Here is a 21564-nt window from a genome sequence, read left to right on the forward strand (position 1 = left end):
TCGTGGTCAGCAGCTCAAATCCTCCAGGCCCTCTACGTGAGAGAGATGAGGCTTTCCGCAACTTGCAGTTAAACAGCCTTGTGGCCCAATATTCCGTGTTGTTGTTGGAGCTCCACACTACACGTCTCGCTGCGGCTTGAAGTTCTCGCTGCGGCTCCAAGTTCTCGCTGCGGCTCCAAGTTCTCGCTGCGGCTTTAGTCCCCATAATTGATGTCCTTCCCACATGCAAAAGACATTAACTTCATCACATCATTCCAAAGGTTTTAAATCAACTCCAAGTCTAAAATTTCATTTTTGGAATTATCTAAAGTGAGACTTTAGCTGTGTTCCATCCTGAAGTAGAATTTCTTTTCATTTGTGAACTTATGAAATCTGGAATATAAGTTACCAGTTTCCAAAAGGCAATGGTGAAACAGGCACAAAGTAGGCATTTCTATTACAAGTGAAAGAAGTTGAAGGGAAAGAAGGGATTGCTGGCACCAAGCAAATCCAAAATCCAGTAGAACAAATAATGTTTGTTTTCAAGGTTTGAAAATAATCTTCTGTTCTCTAAGACCATCTGAGCGATAGCCACACACTCCAAACTGTGGGTGTTAGCCACATCCCATAGATTTTGAAGTCCTCACCATGGGCTTCAGCCTCACATTCTAGGCCCACTGGGATGGTTATCTCTGTGTCCTTGACTTTGAGTTGTCCTATTCTCCTAGTCTGAGTGATGACCCAGCCCCCTTCACCCTCTCCCATTTTAAAAACTTTATTGTGATTTGAGTGAAGGTTGAAAGATCATCAGCCTTACATTTAACAAGTTATACACTTTGTTTCATCTGAATGATTATAATCCCCTCTCTGCAACAACAGCTATCCTATTTCCTCCCTGTGGCTCTCCAGTTACATTTTATATTTTACAAATGAGCAAACCAAAAATATTTTATGTACACATTCAAAACAAAAACTATATATTCATTTAAATGTCCAAAGGGCACAGTCTGCAAGACAGCCTCCTGCCCACAGGCACATGACTGTACTCAGTCCTTGTGCTTACAGTCCACACCTTCTCTGTCTCTCCATGCCACCACTTCTGCCACTGTCTCTACTGTTGTGGCGTTTCTAGGTAGATCTCATGTTCCACTCATGCGCTTCCTTCTTAATGGTCTTGCCCTTTGCCCCTTGACTCCATTCTCTTGCACTTTTGGCATGGCAGCACTGCCCCCTTAACTTTGGCTCCATCTTCTTTGTCTTTGAGCATGACAGCCCCTAACCAGAACAGAGTTGGTGAGATCTGATCTTTAAAACCTAGGAGACAGTAGCTTCACCCTTTGAAACCCAGGAAGCTTCATCCTTTGAAACACAGGCAGTCCTGCTTCCTGTGTTCCTTCCAACAGTGTTGCTGTTCTCTAAGTTGCTCCAAGGATGGTCCTTTTCTTTTCTAGGAGTACATTAGATATATCTCCTTTGGCCTGTTTACTGCTTGTAGAATTCCAAAAGACATACAGCTTTACTTCTTTTTGTCCTGTCTCTATCCTCCTCAGTCTAAGACTTCATCTCACATACTTTGGGCATGTTATCAGGAGGGACCATTCCCTGGAAAAGGACATCATAATGTGTTCTCTACTGTGATGTTGTTGTTGTTAAGTACCATCGAGTTGGCTCTGACCCATAGTGATCCTGTATAGGGTTTCCGAGGAGCATCCGGTGAGTTTGAACCACCAGCCTTGCAGTTCAAACTGACCCTGCAGTCCATGAACTCACAGTGCCACGCTAAAACTCCTTGCTGAGATAGTTGGTTAGATTCATTAGTCAAGGGTTAATCTCTTTAACAACAAAAAAATTGTGCAGCCATATCCTTTGTGAAAATTCTGTGACACATGCCCTTAGTTTGTACAACAGAATTTTCCAAATCTTTTTCACTTCTATTTTAGTTTTCCACAGTTCATTTTGAAGTCAATCTCTTTTCTCTCTCACTTTACTGTAAGCGCCAAGAAGACACCATGAGACCTCTTTAAGATTTTGCTTAGAAATCTCAATATCCAAGCTCATCATTTACAAGTTCTAGCATCCACTAAACATTTGAACATAATTCAGACAGGGTCTTTGTCATTACATAAAAAAATCCATTGCCCAATCGCATGTTTGTAATTTATTTTAAAGCTTTACCACTAGCACATCTAATGTTCATATGTATAGCAACATTCTGTTGATGGTTTCCTATGTATTTTATTTTGTAAGAAGATAGAGACTTTCTTAATAGGTCCTCTCACTTTTCTTTCTGAGCCCTCACTAGAATTGCCTTTGATATCCCTACTTCTACCAACTGTCTCTTCAGTGCTCTATATTAGGCACTTTAAAGCTCTTCCAGCCTCTTACTCATTACTCAATTCCAAAACTACTTCCAAATTTTGTTAGTGCAGTACCCTCACTCTGCCAGTACCAAATTCTGCCATAGTTAGCTAGTGCTGCTATAACAGGAATACCCCAAATGACTGGGTTTAACAACAACAAAAAACTATTTTCTCAGTTTGGATACTAGAAGTTTCAATTCAAGGTGCCAGCCTAAAAGGATGGCTTTCTTTCTCTCTCGGCTTTAAAGGAAGGTTCTTGTCACTTTTGAGTTTCTGTTCTTGGACAGTCTTCAGGTGTTTTGACATTTACTTTACCTCATTTCTGTTTGAACAAGCAAAATATATCTTTGAAGAAAAAAAGCCAGATTGCTCCTTAGAGGTGATAATCACGAGACTTTGTCTCACATACTTTGGACATGTTAGCACGAGGGACCAGTCCTTGGAAAAGGACATCATACTTGGTAAAGTAGAGGGCCAGTGAAAAAGAGGAAAACCCCCAATGAGATTTGTTGTTGTTGTTATGTGCCATGGAGTTGGTTCTGACCCATAGCGACCCTGTACAGGGTTTCCGAGGCTGTAAATCTTTACGGGAGCAGAAAGCCTCATCTTTCTCCCACGGAACATCTGGTAGTTTCGAACTGCTGACCTTGAGGTACACAGCTCGATTCGTAACCACTACGCTACCAGACTGACACAATAGCTGCAACAATGCGCTCAAACGCAATGATTGTGAGGCTAACACAAGGCCAGGCAGTGTTTCATTCTGTTGTGCATAGGATCGCTGTGAGTCAGAGCCAATTAAAAGGCACCTAACAACATCTCTGCTTGCATGCTTTGTTGTTTAATCTCTTTTATACCTTGAAATAAACTTATTTAAGATACACTAGCCATTATTTAAGATACTAGCCATTCCTCCTACAGCCCTCTCTGTTTATGCTGGGTTCTGTAATCTGTTGTAATGGCAACACAGGACTCAGACACTACAGTTATGGTGTTTAATAGGGAAATTAACAGGTTGCAATTTGGGGTCAGAAATGCTCAGGGCACAGTTGTTCCAGTCATTTGCTGATAAATGCCCACAGGACATACACACCATAAGCCTCAGCCTGAAAGCACTAGATTCTAGCTCCATGGGTCAGTAAACCTAGCTCCCCCACTGAAGTGCTTGGAAGCACCCTGATCTATAAGTAAGCTTCCTGCCCAGAGTCACTCCGTTTTACTTGCTTTTTGGTCTGGGAAGTCCACTGCTCTCTCTCATGCTCTAGTTCTGGTTCTGCTACCGCTGCTCTTCTGTCACTCCTCCAGTATCACAGCTTTTTGTCCTTGGTTGAGGAGGTTCAATGCACAGGGATCGCGGGGTCCAAAGGATATGTTCCACTCCTGGCTCTTCTTCTTTGTTGATAGTGAGAAAGAGTTTCAAATTTGTACAATTACAATGAACTCTGCTAACATCCACAGCTGAATCATGTCATCCTGTCAGTATCTTCTTCCACCTTCTCTTACCCAGCAACTCAGCAAGGCAGAAATGCTGTTTGGTGGGAGTTTAAGGGTATGGCTAGAAGAGACATTAGATAATTCACTGCACCACAACAACCTACACTTATTCTGTCTCGTTAACATTATAAAAACAATCCATTCCAAAATCCGATTATAACCACATGTATAAAGGTTTTACAAATATTGTAAAAATAGGCTTTACAAAATATTGAGGGGAACAAAATCCAATCAGTAACACCTAGAAATGGCCTTTCCCACCTATGAGAATTCTATTCACCTTTTCATACCCATTCCAAATGTAGCTGCTTTCTATTTTTAAAAATAATTGTCTTTGATGACATATTTTCTGAATTATAAAATTATCATTTTGAAGTGTACAATTCAGTGGTTTTTTAATATATTCACAAAGTGGTTCAACCATCTCCCACTGTCTGACTTCAGAATATTTTTGTCATTCTATGAAGTAACTCTACCCATCAGCAGTCATTCCCCACACCTTTCTCCTCCCAACCCACAGTCCATTGCAATCACTAATTTACAGTTTAAGTCTATGAATTTGACTATTCTGGACATATCATATAAATGGAATAATATAATATTTGGCTTTTTGTATCTCACTTTCTTCACATAGCTTTATGTTTTCTTAGTCCATCCATGTTGTGACATGTATGTCATTCCTCTTTATTACTGAATATTCCATTATGTGGATATACCGTAATGGATATTCATGAATTTTATGGCCATTTGGTCAACATTCATGTACAGGTTTTTGTGTGGATATATGTTTGTAATTCTCTTGGGTCAGTTCACCTAGGAATGGAATTGCTGGGTCATATGGACAACAACAACAACAACAACAACAACAACATGGTAACTCCATGTTTAACTTTTTGAGAAACTGTCAAGGATTTCCAAAGTGGGTACATCATTTTATGTTCTCACCAGGATTGCATGAGTGTTCCAATTTCCCCACATCCTTGTGGACACTTATTAGTGTCTTTTTTATTTTGATGTTGTTATTGTTTTGTGCTGGGGAGTCGGTTCCGACTCATAGTGACCCTATACAGGGTTTCCGAGGCTGTAAATCTTTACGGGAGCAGAAAGCCTCATCGTTCTCCCGCAAAACAGCTGGTAATTTCAAACTGCTGACCTTAAGGTTCGCAGCCCAATTCATAACCACTACGCTACCAGAGCTCCTTTTAATATTGTTGTTGTTATATGCCATGGAGTTGGTTCCAACTCATAGCGACCCTGTATAGGGTTTCTGAGGCTGTAAATCTTTGCGGGAGCAGAACGCCTCCTCTTTCTCCCGCAGAACAGCTGGTAGTTTCAAACTGCTGACCTTAAGGTTCGCAGCCCGATTCATAACCACTACGCTACCAGAGCTCCTAGTAGGTGTGAAATAGTATTTCACTGTGGTTTTGGTTTGTATTTTCCTAATGTGCAGTGCTGTGGACTAATGCGTCAGACTGCAAATTCATTTGAACTGCAAGGTCAGTGGTTCAAGCTCACCAGCTTCTCCTAGGAAATCCTATACAAGATCGCTATGGGTCGGAATCGACTCGATGGCACTTAACAACAATGATTAATAATGCTGAGCATTTTTTTACGTGCTTGTTATTTGTATATCTTCTTTAGAGAAATGTCTATTTAAATGTTTTGCCTATTTTTTAAATTGAGTTATTTGTCTTTTGATGGTTTGAGTTGTAAGTTTCTTATATTACATATGAGTTCTTTATCAGGTATATAGTTTGCAAATATTTTTTTTTTTATTCTTTGTGCTTTTGGTGTCATATCCAAGAACCCATTGCCTAATCAAATGTCATGAAAATTTATGCTTATGTTTTCTTCTAAGAGTTTTATAATTTTAGTTGTTACATATAGATCTATGTTCTGTTTTTGCTTTGAAGGGGTCCATCTTCATTCTTTTGCATGTAGATTTGTCCTAGCTCTATTTGTTGAAAAGACCGTCTTCACCCTATGATTGCATTGTCTTAACACCTTTGTTGAAAATCAGTAGACCATAAATGTAATAGTTTGTTTCTAGACTGTCAATTCTATTCATTTATCTATGGTGGTGACTATGTGCGAATCATAGTGACCCTGTATAAGGTTTCCAAGGCTGTAAATCTTTACAGGAGCAGAAAGCCTCATCTGTCTCCTGCAGAACAATGGGTAGTTTTGAACTGCTGACCTTGAGGTTAGCCTCCTGACTTGTAACCACTACGCAACCAGAGCTCCTTATCTATACATTTGTCTTTATGCCAGTACTGTACTGTTTTGATTACTTAAGCTTTATAGTAAGTTCTGAAATCAAGAAGTATGAATCCAACATTATTCTTTTCCCCACTCTATTATTATTCTGGAGTCCTGGTGTGGCGCTGTGGGTTAATGTGCCAGACTGCAAAGCCGTTTGAACTGCAGGTTGGCGGTTCAAGCTCACCAGCTGCTCCTCGGAAACCCTAATACAGGGTCTCTATGGGTCGGAACCAACTCGACGGCACTTCACAACAGCATTATTCTACTTTAAGATTGTTTTGGCTCTTTTGGGTCCTTTGGGTTTTAGGATGAGCTTGTCAATTCTACAACAAAAGCTAATTAGGATTTTTATAAGGATTGTCTTGTTAGTTTACTGATCCATATTTTGACATGCCTTTCCACTTACTTAGGTATTCTTTAATTTCTTCCAATAATACTTCATAGTTTTCAGTGTGTAGGTCTTACACCAGTTTTGTTAAGCTTATTTATATTTCTTCTATTCTTTTTGAGATTGTTTTCTATTATGAGAGATAAAATGTATATATTATAAAATCCACCTATTTTAAGTTCACAACAATTAATTTTTGCAGATTTATGAAGTTGTGCATCTATCACCACAATTAAATTTTAGAACATTTCCATCACACAGAAAGATCCTCTGTGCTCATTTGCAGTCACCGTACCTTGGGTAACTGTGAATATACTTTCTGCCTCTATAGATTGCCCTTTTATGGATATTTTATCTGAATGGAATCATATATGGTTTTTTGTTTGGGGTTCTTTCTGTTTCCCGTTATAAAAGATATTTTAATTAATAAGAAAATAAAGATATTTTTAACTAAGAGCAACAAAAGAACTAGAGATGATAGATGTAGTGGTTTATGTAAGGAAATTGAAATTATATTACTAGATCTGTTATAATCATAATTGTATCTATTTGTCATAATTTTTAATGTTTATTCTTTCTTAGGAAACACTGCACTAACTTATGCCTGTGCTGGAGGATTTGTTGACATTGTCAAAGTGCTACTTAATGAAGGTGCAAATATAGAAGATCATAATGAAAATGGACATACTCCCTTAATGGAAGCAGCCAGTGCAGGTCATGTGGAAGTTGCCAGAGTTCTTCTAGATCATGGTGCAGGAATCAACACTCATTCTAATGAATTCAAAGAAAGTGCACTGACACTTGCATGCTACAAAGGTACTGTATATGTAAATATTCCTTTCATAGCAATTTTTCTTATTTTAAAATCTGAATATTAAATACATGAGTTAATTTTATATTGCTTATGTTTTAGAAAAATTATATGGCTTTTAAGAGATTATATAAAAAGAATATTTTAGCATGTATTTCATATAGTATAGTTTCCTAGTATATGTTTTATTATTTTAGTTCAAGTTTTTTCAATTGCCTATGAAGTCAACTGAAACTTAATATAAATTATTTAATAATTTTTGTTTTATATTACTTCCCATCCTTTATTTGAAAAGCAATACATACTCAGTAATGTATACTTGATACAGAAAACTTGACAAAACACACTATCATAAAGTAATAAAAAATAACTTGTATTATTACCAGCTGAAGTTTAAAAGCACTGTAAACAATATTTTAGTGGAGGTACTTCTAGTATGTTTTTGTAAACATGTTTATAAATAAACTAATATATAAGGGGACTTCAGAAAGTTTGTGAAAAAAATGGAATTAAAAATAATGGAATTTTTCCATGAACTTTTTGAAGTCCTTTTATGTGTGTATGAATTTGTATATATGTGTGTGTGTATGGAAAAAAAATAAATCATACACTAACACTGTATTATAGCTGGAATAGACTTGAAAGTAACAATTTTCTTTTTTCTAGCTTTATTTCTTTTTATTTAGTATATTGTGAATATTTTTCCATTCCAGCAAATGGTCTTAAAACATGGCTTTGCATAGTCATCTGGTTGTTAATTGCTATTAAATTGGGCCAACTCATGACAACCCCGCACACTATGCAATAAAATGCTACCCAGTCCTACACTCTCTCCCCATGATTGGTTACAGATATGACCCTTTTGTGATCCATATATTTTCATTGGCTAACTTTTAGAAGTAGATCACCAGGCATATCTTTCAACTCCATCTTATTCTGGGAGCTCCACTGAAAGCTGTTCATATTGTTGGGTGTGATGCCAAATGACAGAGTAGGACTGCCCCCGTAGGATTTTTTTTTAAGTTTTTACTGTGAATTGAGTCATAGTTTACATGGGAAAGCATTGATTTTACAGTCATTGTTTTATTGCAATGATTACAGTCTTCTCCGTGCCATCATCATTCAACAGTATTTGCTTCTATTCCCTCTGGGTGTTTTTTTGTTTTTGTTTGTTTGTTTGTTTTGTTTTTGATGTACACAGAAACACTCAGGAATGTGTAATCATTTAAACAACCAAAGGGCACATTCTGCAAACTTGTCTCCTGGCTTCAAGCACACAGCCTTTATCTTTCCATGAGTCTAGAGTCCTCACCTACTCTATTCCCTAGTGTTTTCTTAGCTGTACTCTTTATAGAATAGATTGCCAGGTCTTTTTTCTGCAGAGCTGCTGGGCAGATTTATATTTATATTTATAACCCAACCTTCAGTTAGCAGTCAAGTTTTTAACCGTTGCACCACTAGGATTCTTTGTTCAGCATTGTAGCAACATGCTACTGACAAACAGATAGACAGTGGCTGTACATGAGTTGCTTGGGTCAAGAATTGAATTCCAGTTTCCTACATGGAAAATGAAAATTCTACCACTGAGTGACCAACCAGTTGCAATCAAATCAATTCCAATTTATGGCAACCCCCATATGTGTTAGAGAAGAACTGTGCTCCGTAGGGTTTTTTTAGTGACTGATATTTTAGAAGTAAATTTTACATCTTTCTTTTCAAACTGCCATCCTTTGGGCTAGCAGCAAAGCGTGTTAACTGTTTGTACCACCCAGGGACTCCTGATGGACATATGTTGCTAAGTACCATCAAGTTGGTTCTGACTCAGAGAACCCTTTGTAGGGTTTCTTAGGAGCAGTTAATAGATTGAACCACCATCCTTGTAGTTTGCAGTCCAACACTTATTCTACAGTGCCACACCAGGACCCTGATGGTCATATTGTTGTTAAGTGCTGTCGAATTGGTTCTGACTCATAGTGGCCCTGTATAGGGTTTCTGAGAAACAGCTGGTGAGTTTGAACTGCCAAGTTTGCAGTTCAAACTGACCTTGAGGTCAAGTATTTATCCTCTGGCACCACACCAAGACATATAGTATTTCATTATTTCAGTTAGGATTATTGTTATTAATTAATAATAACTTAAACAAGAGATTAGTTTTTCTTTCACATAAAAGAAGGTCAAGAAGGCCAAATGTAGGTAGTCTAGGACTAGTATGGCAATTTCATTGTCATCAAGATAATTAGAATCCTGTTTTTGGCTCTACCATCTTAGAATTTGGAGGCCACCATCCTAGAATTTGGCACTGTGGGTTAATGTGCTGAACTGCAAGGTTGGTTTGAACCACAAGGTTGACAGTTCAAGTTCACCAGCCACTCCTCAGAAACCCTATACAAGGTTGCTGTGAGTCAGTATTGACTTGACAACACTTAACAGCAGCAAATCCTAGAATTTGTCTTCTATTCTCAACATTACTTACTATCTAAGATTGTAGGTAGAGCACCAGCTATCCATATTCTAGGAGAGAGGAAGAGGAGAGGGCAAAATGAGGATTACCTTTCAATTTAGTAAGTTCTAAGAGTTTCCTAAGGAGCTCTGGTAGCGTAGTGGTTATGAATCGGGATGCTAACCTCAAGGTCGGCAGTTCGTAACTACCAGCTGTTCCGTAGGAGAAAGATGAGACTTTCTGCTCCTGTAAAGATTTGCAGCCTCAGAAACCCTGTGTAGGGTCCCTATGAGTTAGAACCGACTCCACAGTACTCAACAACAGGAGTTTCCTAGCAGTTCTGCCATGGAACTCTCATTGATATCTCACTGACTATGCATAGTTGCAAGGGAAGCTAGAAAACATAATCTTACAGTCAGGGATGTTGTCACACAGATGAAATTGAGCTTCTGTTTCTAGGAAGAATAAGAGTAGGGAGCTAGCATTCTCTTTTTTTTTTTTTTTTTAGCATTCTCTTTTATATGCATCAAATGGATGCAACATAATTGCTTATTGTTGTACACTTGAGCTGTTCCCAGTTTTTCACTATTATTAAAAACACTGATAGCATCTTTGTGCTATCTTTACTTAATCTCTGGTTATTTAATTACTTGGAATGGACTCGCTGGGTCAAAGGGTATGGGTATTTTTAAGGCTTTAGATAGTGTTGCCAAATTGCCTTCTAGAAAGGTTGAAACAATTTACACTCTCACCAGCAGTGTTGAGAATGCCCTTTATTCTACTATACACCCTCACCAACACTGGGTATTATCTTTCTTTTTAATATTTGCCATTTTGATAGTAAAAAATGGTGTATCATTTTAATTTAATTTCCTCAATGTTGTTGTTGAGTGCTGTTGAGTCAGTTCTAAACCATAGCGGCCCTGTATAGGGCTTCCTAGGAGCCACTGGTGAGCTGGAACTGCCTATTTTACAGTTCAGTTTTGCAGTCCAGTGCATTAACCCACAGCACTACACCAAGCCTCAGTAGGAAAGGTCAATATCCTTCTCATCAGTTTAAAACTTACTTGCATCTCTTTTTTGAATCACTATTTCATGTTTTTCACATATTTCTCTACTAGCGTTTTTTTCCTTATTGACTTATATTAAGGCTTTTTACTTGATACATATATTAAATGTATCAAGAGGTTTGGAATTATTTTATGGATGCTCATTGTCACATTGAACTTATTGTTATTTAAAATCTGCTTTTCTGAAAAATTTGACATGAAGATAGACATGAAGATACTTTGCCTGGCATATTGATTTTAGTGTTTTGATTTGATACATTGTTTATATAGATTAACTTAAGAAGTATTGTTTCTTAATTTGAATTATATTCTTTGGACTAATTCAAACTTTACAATTTATATAATAAAACCTTGAGGAGAGTTATTATTTGGTGGGGTTGGATTTTTTCTTTTAAGCCATTGATTAATTTTTTAAATGCACAATAGTTTTCCTTACATTTCGATTCTTATGTATTAAGTTAATAGTAAATTCTTTGGAAACATAGTTTCAATAATTGTATCCTTTTTTTAAAAAAGGCCACTTGGATATGGTTCGTTTTCTACTTGCGGCTGGTGCGGATCAAGAGCACAAAACAGATGAGATGCACACTGCTTTAATGGAAGCTTGCATGGTAATTTTAAATGAAATTCACTTGATTTTATGGGAAAAAAAGGTCATTTGTGAAGCTTTTAAGAATGATTAGTCAGTCTTTAGTTTGCATAATTTCTTCACCTGATTCAGTTCAGTTAATGCTGAATATTTGTGTTTTTAGAAGAGAATAGTAGCATCAATCCTAAAGTAATGCATTTGAGTTTATAGTTATTATTGTTAACACTCTATAATTTTGAAGGTGGTGGTAGTGGTTATGTGCCATCCAGTCAGTTCCTACTCATAGCGCCCCTGTATAGGGTGTCTGAGGTGGTAAATCTTTATGGGAAGCAGAAAGCCTCGTCTTTCTCCCACAGAGCAACTGGTAGATTCAAACTATTGACCTTGCGATTAGCAGCTCAGCTCGTAATCCACTACACCTCTAGGGCTCCTTAGTTTTGAAGACTTATATAGCTAATGTTTCCATAGCCTTGTGTTAAAAAGCAAATCGACATCCAGAATATAGTGATTAAAATGCCAAATGGATAAACCTGTAAAGCATTAAATTATTTCTTTTGAGAATAATCTAGAATTAGTTTTTTAATTTAAGCATTTTATTTCAAAGAGAATTTTAAAAACCCAAACCAAGCCCATTGCCATTGAGTCAATTCTGACTCATATTGACCTTGTAGTACAGAGTAGAACTGCTCATAGGATTTCCTAGGCTGAACTTTTTATTGAAGCAGACTGCTGCATCTTTCTCCCTTGGAGTGTAAGGCCCTAACTGATTTTGCCTAGCTACTTGACCAAACTTTAGTCAGGCTTCAAGACGCATTTTAAATAGACTAGGCCTCAGTTTTTAGTTCCCTCCAGAGACAAGGTCAATCTCCATTCTATACATTAGCCTGAACACGTCCTCCTGTTCCAGGAACGTGCTAAATCAGCTCATGTTGCCTTAGAATATCCTTTCACCCCTAGCAACAGCGAGCCATAGATAAGTAATAGACAGAACAACCCAAGGCCAGATGCCAGATGTTTTCCTTTGCCCTAGCCTAAGAACAAAGACCACCAGTACTGACCAATTAAACTGTAACATCTCATACTTTGCCAATTGTTAACCAATCAAAAACTGTATCTATGGTACTGTGCAATTATGCCCCCTGAAACCCTATAAAAACTTGTATGTGTAGTGAGTCGGGGTCGCCCTCAACTCCTGTTTTCAAGAGTCTATGTGAGGGTGGACCCCAGCGCGTTGGCAAATGTCACCTTTGTCTCCTGGTTTTAAGGAGTCTGTGAAGGTGGACCCCAGCGCGTTGGTAAATAAACCTCTTGCTTTTGCATCGAACTTGAGTCCTGATGATCTTTTTGGGGTCTCCTACTGAATTAGGCCACTAGGGGGCCTAACAGGAGTAGCTGGTGTGTTCCAACTGGCGACCTTTCAGTTACTAGCCAACCACTTTAGCTACTGCGCTACCAGGGCTCTCATTATGCTTCTCAAGGAGATTATCACTTTTAATGCTATCTTAAAATCTAAAAGCTAGAAGCTTAGGTAAGATTTTTCAATTATAACTGAGAGAACTAAGAAACAAAGAAGTTGAGGAATCTTGTACCCAATCATGCAGTGAAATGGTTCATCTGGGAGTCCTGAGACCACCACTATCAATTATGTGGATTGTACAGCATTACCTGGTGGGTCTGCCTAAATCCAGGTCTTTGTTTCAGCTTAGTATTTTTGCTATTAACATTATGTTGACTGTTAAGCTTCATCTTAGAAATGGCAATATTTTTTTTAAAGTCATAGAAAAATTTGACAGTAAAACTTAATTTTTATATATAATGTTTGATTTGTATATTTTAACTGTTGTAACACATATTTTCATAAATTTTCTGTTGGCAGCACTAATTTTTTAAAATGGATATAATTATTTACACTGATATTATATATTAAATGTAAGCCTTGATAAGATAATACTGTAATCCAAAACTATTGAGTCATAGATAAGCCCAGAAACCATTTTTCTTCTACCTCTTCTTTAAGTACATTTTACATATATGTGTGCTTATAAAGAATTATTATTAGGAGAGCAGTCCCTAGAGAAAGACATTATACTTGGTAAAGTGGAGGATGAGTGAAAAACAGAAAGACCCCCCAATGAATGAATGGATTGGCACAGAGGCAGCAGCAGTGAGCTCAAGCCTAACTGATTCTGAGGACGGTGCAGGACTGAGCAGTGTTTCATTCTGTCGTGCATAGGGTAACTGTAAGTCAGAACTGACTTGACGGCACCTAACAACTTCAAACACAGAGAAAGTTTCAGAGCATTTTGAGATTTGTTGTTTTTGTTAAGAGCATCCATAGCAAAACATATACCAGTTCAATATTTTCTGCATGTTCAATTTAGTAACATTGATTATATTCTTTAAGTTGTGCATGCATCCTCACCCTCCTTTTCAGAGTTGTTTTGCCCTCATTGACATCAATTTAATGCCCCTAACATTCTTATCTAGTGTTTTGAGTTGCTGTTGTCAATTTGATCCTAGTATAATTGTTGTTAAGTACTGTTGAGCTGGTCTCAATTCATAGCTACCGTCCAAGGAGCAGCTGTTGAGTTTGAACCACTGATCTTGTGGTTCAGTACATAATCTTGCAGCACCGCACCAGGACTGTGATCCCAGTATAGATAGTTCTTAAGAGAGCATAATAATCAAAGCAGACCTTTTTTCTAGTTAAGGTAAACTGTTGTTTGGTTTTAAGATGACTTCAGGGGCTATTTCCAGTTTTAGGTTTTAAAGCTTACCTCAGAACAATAGTTTGAGGGGTTCATCTGCTCTCCATGGCTCCAGAAAATATAGAGCCCATGGGGATTTGAAATTCTATTCTTCATCTCCCTCTTCTGATCAGGATTCTTCCATGGAATCTTTGATCAAAATGTTCAGTAATGATAGCTGCATACCATCCAGTTCTTCTGATCTCATAGCAAAGGAGCAGTTGGTTATGGAGGTAATTAGCCACATATTTCATTTCCTCCTCCTATTCCTGACACCCCATCTTCCTGTTGCTTCAGATGAATAGACCAATTAATTGTACCTTGGATGGCCACTTGTGAGCTTTTAAGACTCTAGACACTATGCAATGATTAGGAAGTAGAACAGAAGCACTAAGCATATTATTGTTCCTATGAGTCAAAACAAACTTGATGGCACTTAACAATAATTATCATTTGTTGTCATTGTTAAGTACCATTGAGTCAGTTCCAACTCATAGTAACCCTGTATAGGGTTTCCGAAGAGCAACTGGTGGGTTTGAACCACCAAATGTGGGAATGAAATGGTATCTCATTGTGGTCTTGATTTGTATCTCTCTGTTGATTAATGATACACAGCATCTTTTCATGTGTTTGGAGGACATTTGAATGTTTTTGGAATCAGAAGTTTTCAATGACAAGACTACCTGGAAGTGCGTATATGGCTTTTTGAGATGTGGTTAAGTAAGCACCAGGGCACCAAATTTCTGTGATCATTACTGTTAATGTCTTTTAGGTGAAAAACTGACTATTTTTGTTGGGTAAATATCAGCGTAGTGTTTGCTAGGTGGGAAGATTTTACTACTAATTCAATCCCTTTGATATAGGTATATTCATGTTTTCTATTTCCTCTTGAATTAGATTTGATAGCTTGTGTTTTTCTAGGAATTTTCCATTTCTTATAGGTTCTTATAGGAGCTCTGGTGGCGTAGTGGTTACAAGTTGGGCTGCGAACCGCAAGGTCAGCAGTTTGAAACTACCAGCTGTTCCGTGGGAGAAAGATGAGACCTTCTGCTCCCGTAAAGATTTACAGCCTTGGAATCCCTGTTCAGTGTCGCTATGGTCAGAACCAGACTCGATGGCCCTTAACAACAACAATAGATTATTTAATGTTTTGGCAAAATAATCAATCCTTTTTATTTCTGTTTGATAGTAATGTCCCCCCTTTCATTCCTGATTTTAATAATTTGAGGGGGTTTTTTTTTTAGCCAGTCTGGGTAAAGGTTTGTTCATTTTGTTAAAATTTTTTAAAAAACAATTTTTTGTTAATTTTCTCTATTTTTCTGGTCTCTATTTTATTTATTTCTGCTCTTATCTTTATTATTGCCCTCCTGTTTGTTTTAGATTTACTTTGCTCCATGTTTGTAGATTCTTGAGATGGAAGCTTAGTTTATGGTTTGAGACTTTTTTTCTTAATAGTATACATGTAGTACTATAAATTGCTCTCTCATCAGTGCTTTATAAACCTGTCTACTATAATTTGTAGTATGATATATTTTCATTCAGCTCAGTGTTGTTTTTGTGTTTAATTTTGCTTGAGATTTCCATGGATCTTTTTCAGTGTGTGTTGTTTAGTTTTTAAATGTTTGGAGATATTCCCATTATCTTTCTGCTAGTTTGATTTTGATGTGGTCAGAAAATACACTATAGTTTCAGGGTTGGTTTTTTTTATTTTTTAATTTGTGAGGTTTATGACTAGGATGTGGACAGTCTTAGTATATGTTCCATGAGCACTTGAAAAAATATATATATTCTGCTGATGTTGGGCAAAATATTCTATAAATGTCAGTTAGATCCTGCTGGTTGATGGTTTTATTTATTCATCTACATACTTTCTAATTTCCTGAGTAGTTCTAATAGTTATTGAGAGAGAAGTTTTGAGATCTCCAAATATAACTGAATTTGTCTATTTCTCTTTTAAATTCTATCAGATTTTGCTTCATATAATTTATAGCTCTGTTGTTTAATACAGATGCATTTTTAGAATTGTTGTTTTATTGGCAGATTGACCCTCTAATTTGTATATCAATTTCTGCCCTGTCTCTAGTAACTTTTGCTCTGAGGTTTCCGTTTTTTTTTAAAATATTCATATGTTTTTTTTGTTTGTTTTTAAGTTTTTATTATGAATTGAGTGATAGTTTACATGGGAGAACATCAGTTTTATACTTATTGTTTCATTGCAATGATTACAATCACCTCCGTGCATCATCATTCAACAGTATTTGCTTGTATTCCCACTGTTTTTGTTTTTTGATGTACACAAAAATATTCAGGAATATATACTCATTTAAACAACCAAAGGGTACATTCTGCAAGCCTACATCCTGGCCTCCAGCACATAGTTTTTCTCATTTCATGAGTCTAGAGTCCTCAGCTACTCTGTTGCTCCATGCCTTCATCTCTGCTTCCATCTCTAATGTCATTGCTTCTCTGGATAGGATCCCGCATTCCACTCATGCTCCTCTCCATTGATGGTCCTAGGGTCCTCTGTTCCTGGACTGTAAGATTAACTACTCCCCCCCATTCTGTTACAAAACTTCTGACCTTTACTGTTGTAACAGTTACAATTAGTCATGATAACAATTACTATTGAATCATAAGAATCTTTACCCCCATCTCCTTTCACCAGACCCGTCTAGACAAAATGAAAACTACTCATTGGGGATTCTACTTTTCCCCACATACTCTGAAACTAAACTCCCTGTTGAAAATTTCGTGCTTTTATAGTCCCCCCCCCAACCCAAAGTATCTCTACTCTGACTTGGCCTGAATTTTCAAGCGTCTCCAGCCTTTAGGCAGTTATTCTCAACTTGCTATCCTAGAGCCTCATCTTTGGCATTTTGCAGCTCAGGAGTTGCCCAAATATCTGGAATATTTTTACTTTTTATTGTGAATTGGGTGAAGATTTATAGAGCTCATCAATTACCTATTCAACAATTCACGTGCATTTTGTTTCATGTCATTGATTGTAATCCCCACAATGTAACATCACTTATTTCATGTCATCCCTCTGTTTCCATAACAAATTTCAAATAAAGTTGCATTTCAAACACCAAATAATTTAATACAGTAATTTGTTGTTGTTAAGTGCCATCGAGTTGGTTCTCACTCATAGCAACCCTATATAGGGTTTCTGAAGAACTGCTGGTGGGTTTGAACTGCCAATCTTGTGGTTAGCAGTCCAGTGTTTGTCTTACAGCACCACACCAGGACTCAATAAAATAATCTGGTTAATAGATGCTGAAATCTAACAGTTAAGATTTCTCATAATTAAAAACTGCTAACCTTGTAAGATCTTATTTTTATACTCAGGCTTTACTTTTTGTTAGCACTTTTTTTGAACTATAGAACAACATAACATTTGACTTTCTTTGCCGCAGTAAGAGTTAAGTCCTACTTGAAGTTTGAAAATCAAACATTTGAAACTAAAAGAAGGGTATTTGTGGTGATAGAGGGATAGCATGGATACCTTTTACAAGAAGGTCTTCATTGTTTATTGCCTTACTGTCTTATGCAGGTGGACCCATGGTAAAATTATTAACAAATGAAAAAGATCTTGATTTTGCATTTTTGTAAAATTGTTTGCCTCATTGCAACCAGCTGTTGTAATGAAGAAAAATACAGGGTAGCTATCAGTCTATAGGGGTTTATCTTGGTGACATAATCCCAAGTGGTAATATAATGACTTCACAGAATTTGTTGTGTTATTTTTTGGTCAAGGCTTTGTTTCTAAAATAGAGCTAATATTGTTTCTGCTGAGCTGGAGGATATAGTTATATTTGACCTGGCAGGAGTGTGTTTTTTTAAGTGCCATTAAGTCAGTTCTGACTCATAGGGTTTCCAAGGAGCAGCTGGTGAGTTTGAACCACAGACCTTGTGGTTAGCAGTCCAGAGCTTTTCCTACAGCACCACAGCAAGAGTATGTGTTGTTGTTATGTGCCGTGGAGTCGGTTCCCACTCATAGCGACCCTGTACAGGGTTTCCGAGGCTGTAAATCTTTACGGGAGCAGAAAGCCTCATCTTTCTCCCACAGAACAGCTGGTAGTTTCGAACTGCTGACCTTGCGGTTCGCAGCCCGCCCCATTCACTAAAGCATAGTGGTCACATATCGGGCTGCGAACCGCAAGGTCAGCAGTTCGAAACTACCAGCTGTTCCACGGGAGAAAGATGAAGCATTCTGCTCCTGTAAAGATTTACAACCTCAGAAACCCTGTACAGGGTCGCTATGAGTGGGAACCGACTCGACGGCACATAACAACAAGAAGAGTATAGGTGGTAATTATTCTGCGGTAACATTGACTATACATTTCAACAGTTTTTGAACTTCAAAGAATATTAACATTCAAAATTATTTGGAATTGTAGCCATATGTCACCAAATCTGATGATAATTTTGGGCTTGCTCAAAAATAAGGTAAAATAATTTTAATGAACTTTTGGTAAGACAAATTTCAAAGTAAGTAGATAGTCATGGTAATATATATGTATCTACACTGAATCTTTTCCTCTTTTCCTTTCTCCTTCGTTTTTCCCTAATCTATAACTTGTCTTCTCCACTTAAAAAAAAAATCTCAAAAATTCCCTCCTTTTTGTTTTACTTCTGAAAACCTGCAGGATGGACATGTAGAGGTAGCACGTTTGCTTTTGGATAGTGGTGCTCAAGTGAACATGCCTGCAGATTCATTCGAGTCTCCACTAACGCTAGCTGCGTGTGGAGGACATGTTGAATTGGCAGCTCTGCTTATTGAAAGGGGAGCAAATCTTGAAGAAGTTAATGATGAAGGGTATACTCCACTGATGGAAGCTGCTCGTGAAGGACATGAAGAAATGGTGGCACTACTCCTAGCACAAGGTACAGCAGTTTTGTTTCTAATCTTTTGACTGTTCTGTGTCAGTATCAATGACAATGAAATAAGTCATCAACACTCTGAGAGGAACCACAAAATCAGAAGACAGATGATTATCACCATCAGAACAATACTATGTTTATCATAACTCTTTGTCAATTAGTTTTGTCTGGTTGTTGTTTTTTAATGTTTTTCCCAGGAGCAAATATAAATGCTCAGACGGAAGAAACGCAAGAGACTGCGCTTACGTTGGCTTGCTGTGGAGGCTTTTCTGAAGTTGCAGACTTCCTGATTAAAGCAGGGGCGGATATAGAACTTGGCTGTTCCACACCTTTAATGGAGGCCGCTCAGGAGGGACACCTGGAGTTGGTTAAATATTTGCTGGCTGCTGGTATGTGAGTCTAAGGATATGTTTTAGAAAAGCACTTGTATATGACTTTCGTTATTTTAAACTTTTTTTATCTTTGCGTGAAAGTTTACAGAGCAAATTAGTCCAGCAATTCATATACATGTTTTTGTTTCATTATATTGAATGAAATCCCTACAGTGTAACAGTATTTTCCTCACTTCCTCATTTTTTTTCTGCAAAAATTTGAGGAACCAACCATTCTTTCCACAGCTGGGTTTGATACTCTATTGCAGTGGCCACACAGAACTCAGACACCACACTTAGAATTTGGGGTCAGAAATGCTCACTGCACAATTCAAATCAGTTGATAAATGCCCAAGAGGACACAACACTCCACCATAAGCATCAGACTGAAGATACTCAGCTCTAGCTCCCCCACTTAAGTGCCTGGAGGCACCCCAATCTACAAACAAGCTTCCTGTCCAAAGTCACTCAGCTTTACTTGCTCCAAGGACTGGGAAGTCCACTGCCCTTTCTTATCCTCTGCTTCTTGATACTTCTGCTGTTGTTCCTCTGCTACTCCTCTGGCATCTCAACTTCTTATCCCTAAATTGAGGAGGTTGAGTGCTCCAGTCTCATAGTCTAAAGGACACACTCCACTCATGGCTCTTTCTTCTTGATGGTAGTGAGATCCCCCCCTCATTTTTTTTTTTTAAGTTTTTTTGTGAATTGAGTGATAGTTTACATGGGAGAACATCAGTTTTACATTCATCCTATCATGTTTCATGAAGTTAAATGAATTCCAAATAGGACAGACCCCAGAAGAAAACCACCAAGACATACTATAATCAAACTTTTCAAAACCAGAGGCAAAGAAAAAATCATTAGAAAAGTTCAAGAAAAATGAGAAGTTACCTAAAGGAGATTTTTTATTTTTTTCATCAGAAACCATGCAGCCAGAGAGAATGGCAAGACATATGTAAAACTATGAAACAACAACAACAAAAAATGCCAACCAAGAATCACATACCTAGAACAACTGTCCATCAAACATGATGGCAAAATTAGGACCTTTCCAGAAAAACAGAAATTCAAAGAATTTGCAAAAACCAGACCAACCTTACAAAAGGAGTTCTTTGGACAGAGAACCAACAACAGCCAACAGCAACCTGAGATTAACGCACATGACAATATCACCCAGAACTCAACCCTGATATAGATAGAAGTATTCAAAGTAAAATAAACCTGTAAGACTTACAATAGGGAACCAGAGATACCAGTTTGAAACAAAAAAAAAAAACCCCATAAAATAAAAAGAGATGATAATGTATAGTTATAGAACTTTCAAGTTAACTGAAATCAAGTAGATTTCAAGAAAAAACAAAACCTTCTAACCGTAACCCAGCCTGTACCCCTAACATTAACTTTAGTCCTAACCATAACCCTAACACTAAGTGAAATCCTAGGCCTTGCCTAGACCTAGCCATAGTCTTAACCATAATTCCTTACTCCTGTCCACCCCCTATTCCCCACCCAGACATTTTGCTTTGTTGTTGTTAAGTGCTGTTGAGGATTTTGGGTGAGTGACTAGTGGGTTTGAACCGCTGATCTTGGGTAGTTAGCAGTCTAGTGCTTATTTTGCAGTGCCATACCAGGACATTTTACTTAGCTCTTCTATTATCTCTATTATCACAGGTCCCTGTGTAATAAGAAGTAGTATTAAACACATAGATAGGGATACTAATGCAAAATTAGATACCTTCCCTCAGGTAACCAAGCTAGTACATGAAGCCAATATTCATACTTGTTTTTTATTTCATCCCCAGTTATTCTCATATTTAGCTCCTTTTGCTGATTTGAAATATGTAGTTCTAAAAACTGCCAAAGCAGTTTGGAGAATCAACTTTTTGTATAATCACTACTTAAATTTCTTTTTCCTTTATTTGAGTGATTTATTTACATGAAATTTTTATAGTGTAGCATTATAAGATAATCCATTAGAACTTCTAATACTATAATTACCTATACAATGAAAAAATGTTTTGGTCTCTTTTTTATGGTATTTTTCAAATATAGAGAAAATAGTACAATGAACCCAACGATTGCATGCTCATTACACAGCTTTAACTATTTTTAATTCCTAGCCAATCTTGTTTTATATGTATTCTCTCCCCAGCTCCTATTTGTTTTTTT

General features: G+C 37.3%; 1 protein-coding gene across 4 annotated transcripts in view; it reads left to right on the forward strand.

Moving 5' to 3' along the window:
• ANKHD1 (ankyrin repeat and KH domain containing 1) overlaps positions 1–21564 on the forward strand; it is a 155643-nt gene that overhangs the window by 62090 nt on the left and 71989 nt on the right. For all 4 annotated transcript variants that reach the window (XM_006866150.1, XM_006866151.1, XM_006866153.1 and 1 more), the window contains exons 6-9: positions 7066–7299; positions 11321–11415; positions 18790–19027; positions 19222–19413. In XM_006866150.1, the coding sequence (XP_006866212.1) occupies positions 7066–7299; positions 11321–11415; positions 18790–19027; positions 19222–19413 (759 nt within the window). The remainder of the gene's footprint in view (positions 1–7065; positions 7300–11320; positions 11416–18789; positions 19028–19221; positions 19414–21564) is intronic.

The sequence above is a fragment of the Chrysochloris asiatica genome, unplaced genomic scaffold (assembly GCF_000296735.1).
Source record: "Chrysochloris asiatica unplaced genomic scaffold, ChrAsi1.0 scaffold00087, whole genome shotgun sequence".
NCBI classification, from domain to species: Eukaryota; Metazoa; Chordata; class Mammalia; order Afrosoricida; family Chrysochloridae; genus Chrysochloris; species Chrysochloris asiatica.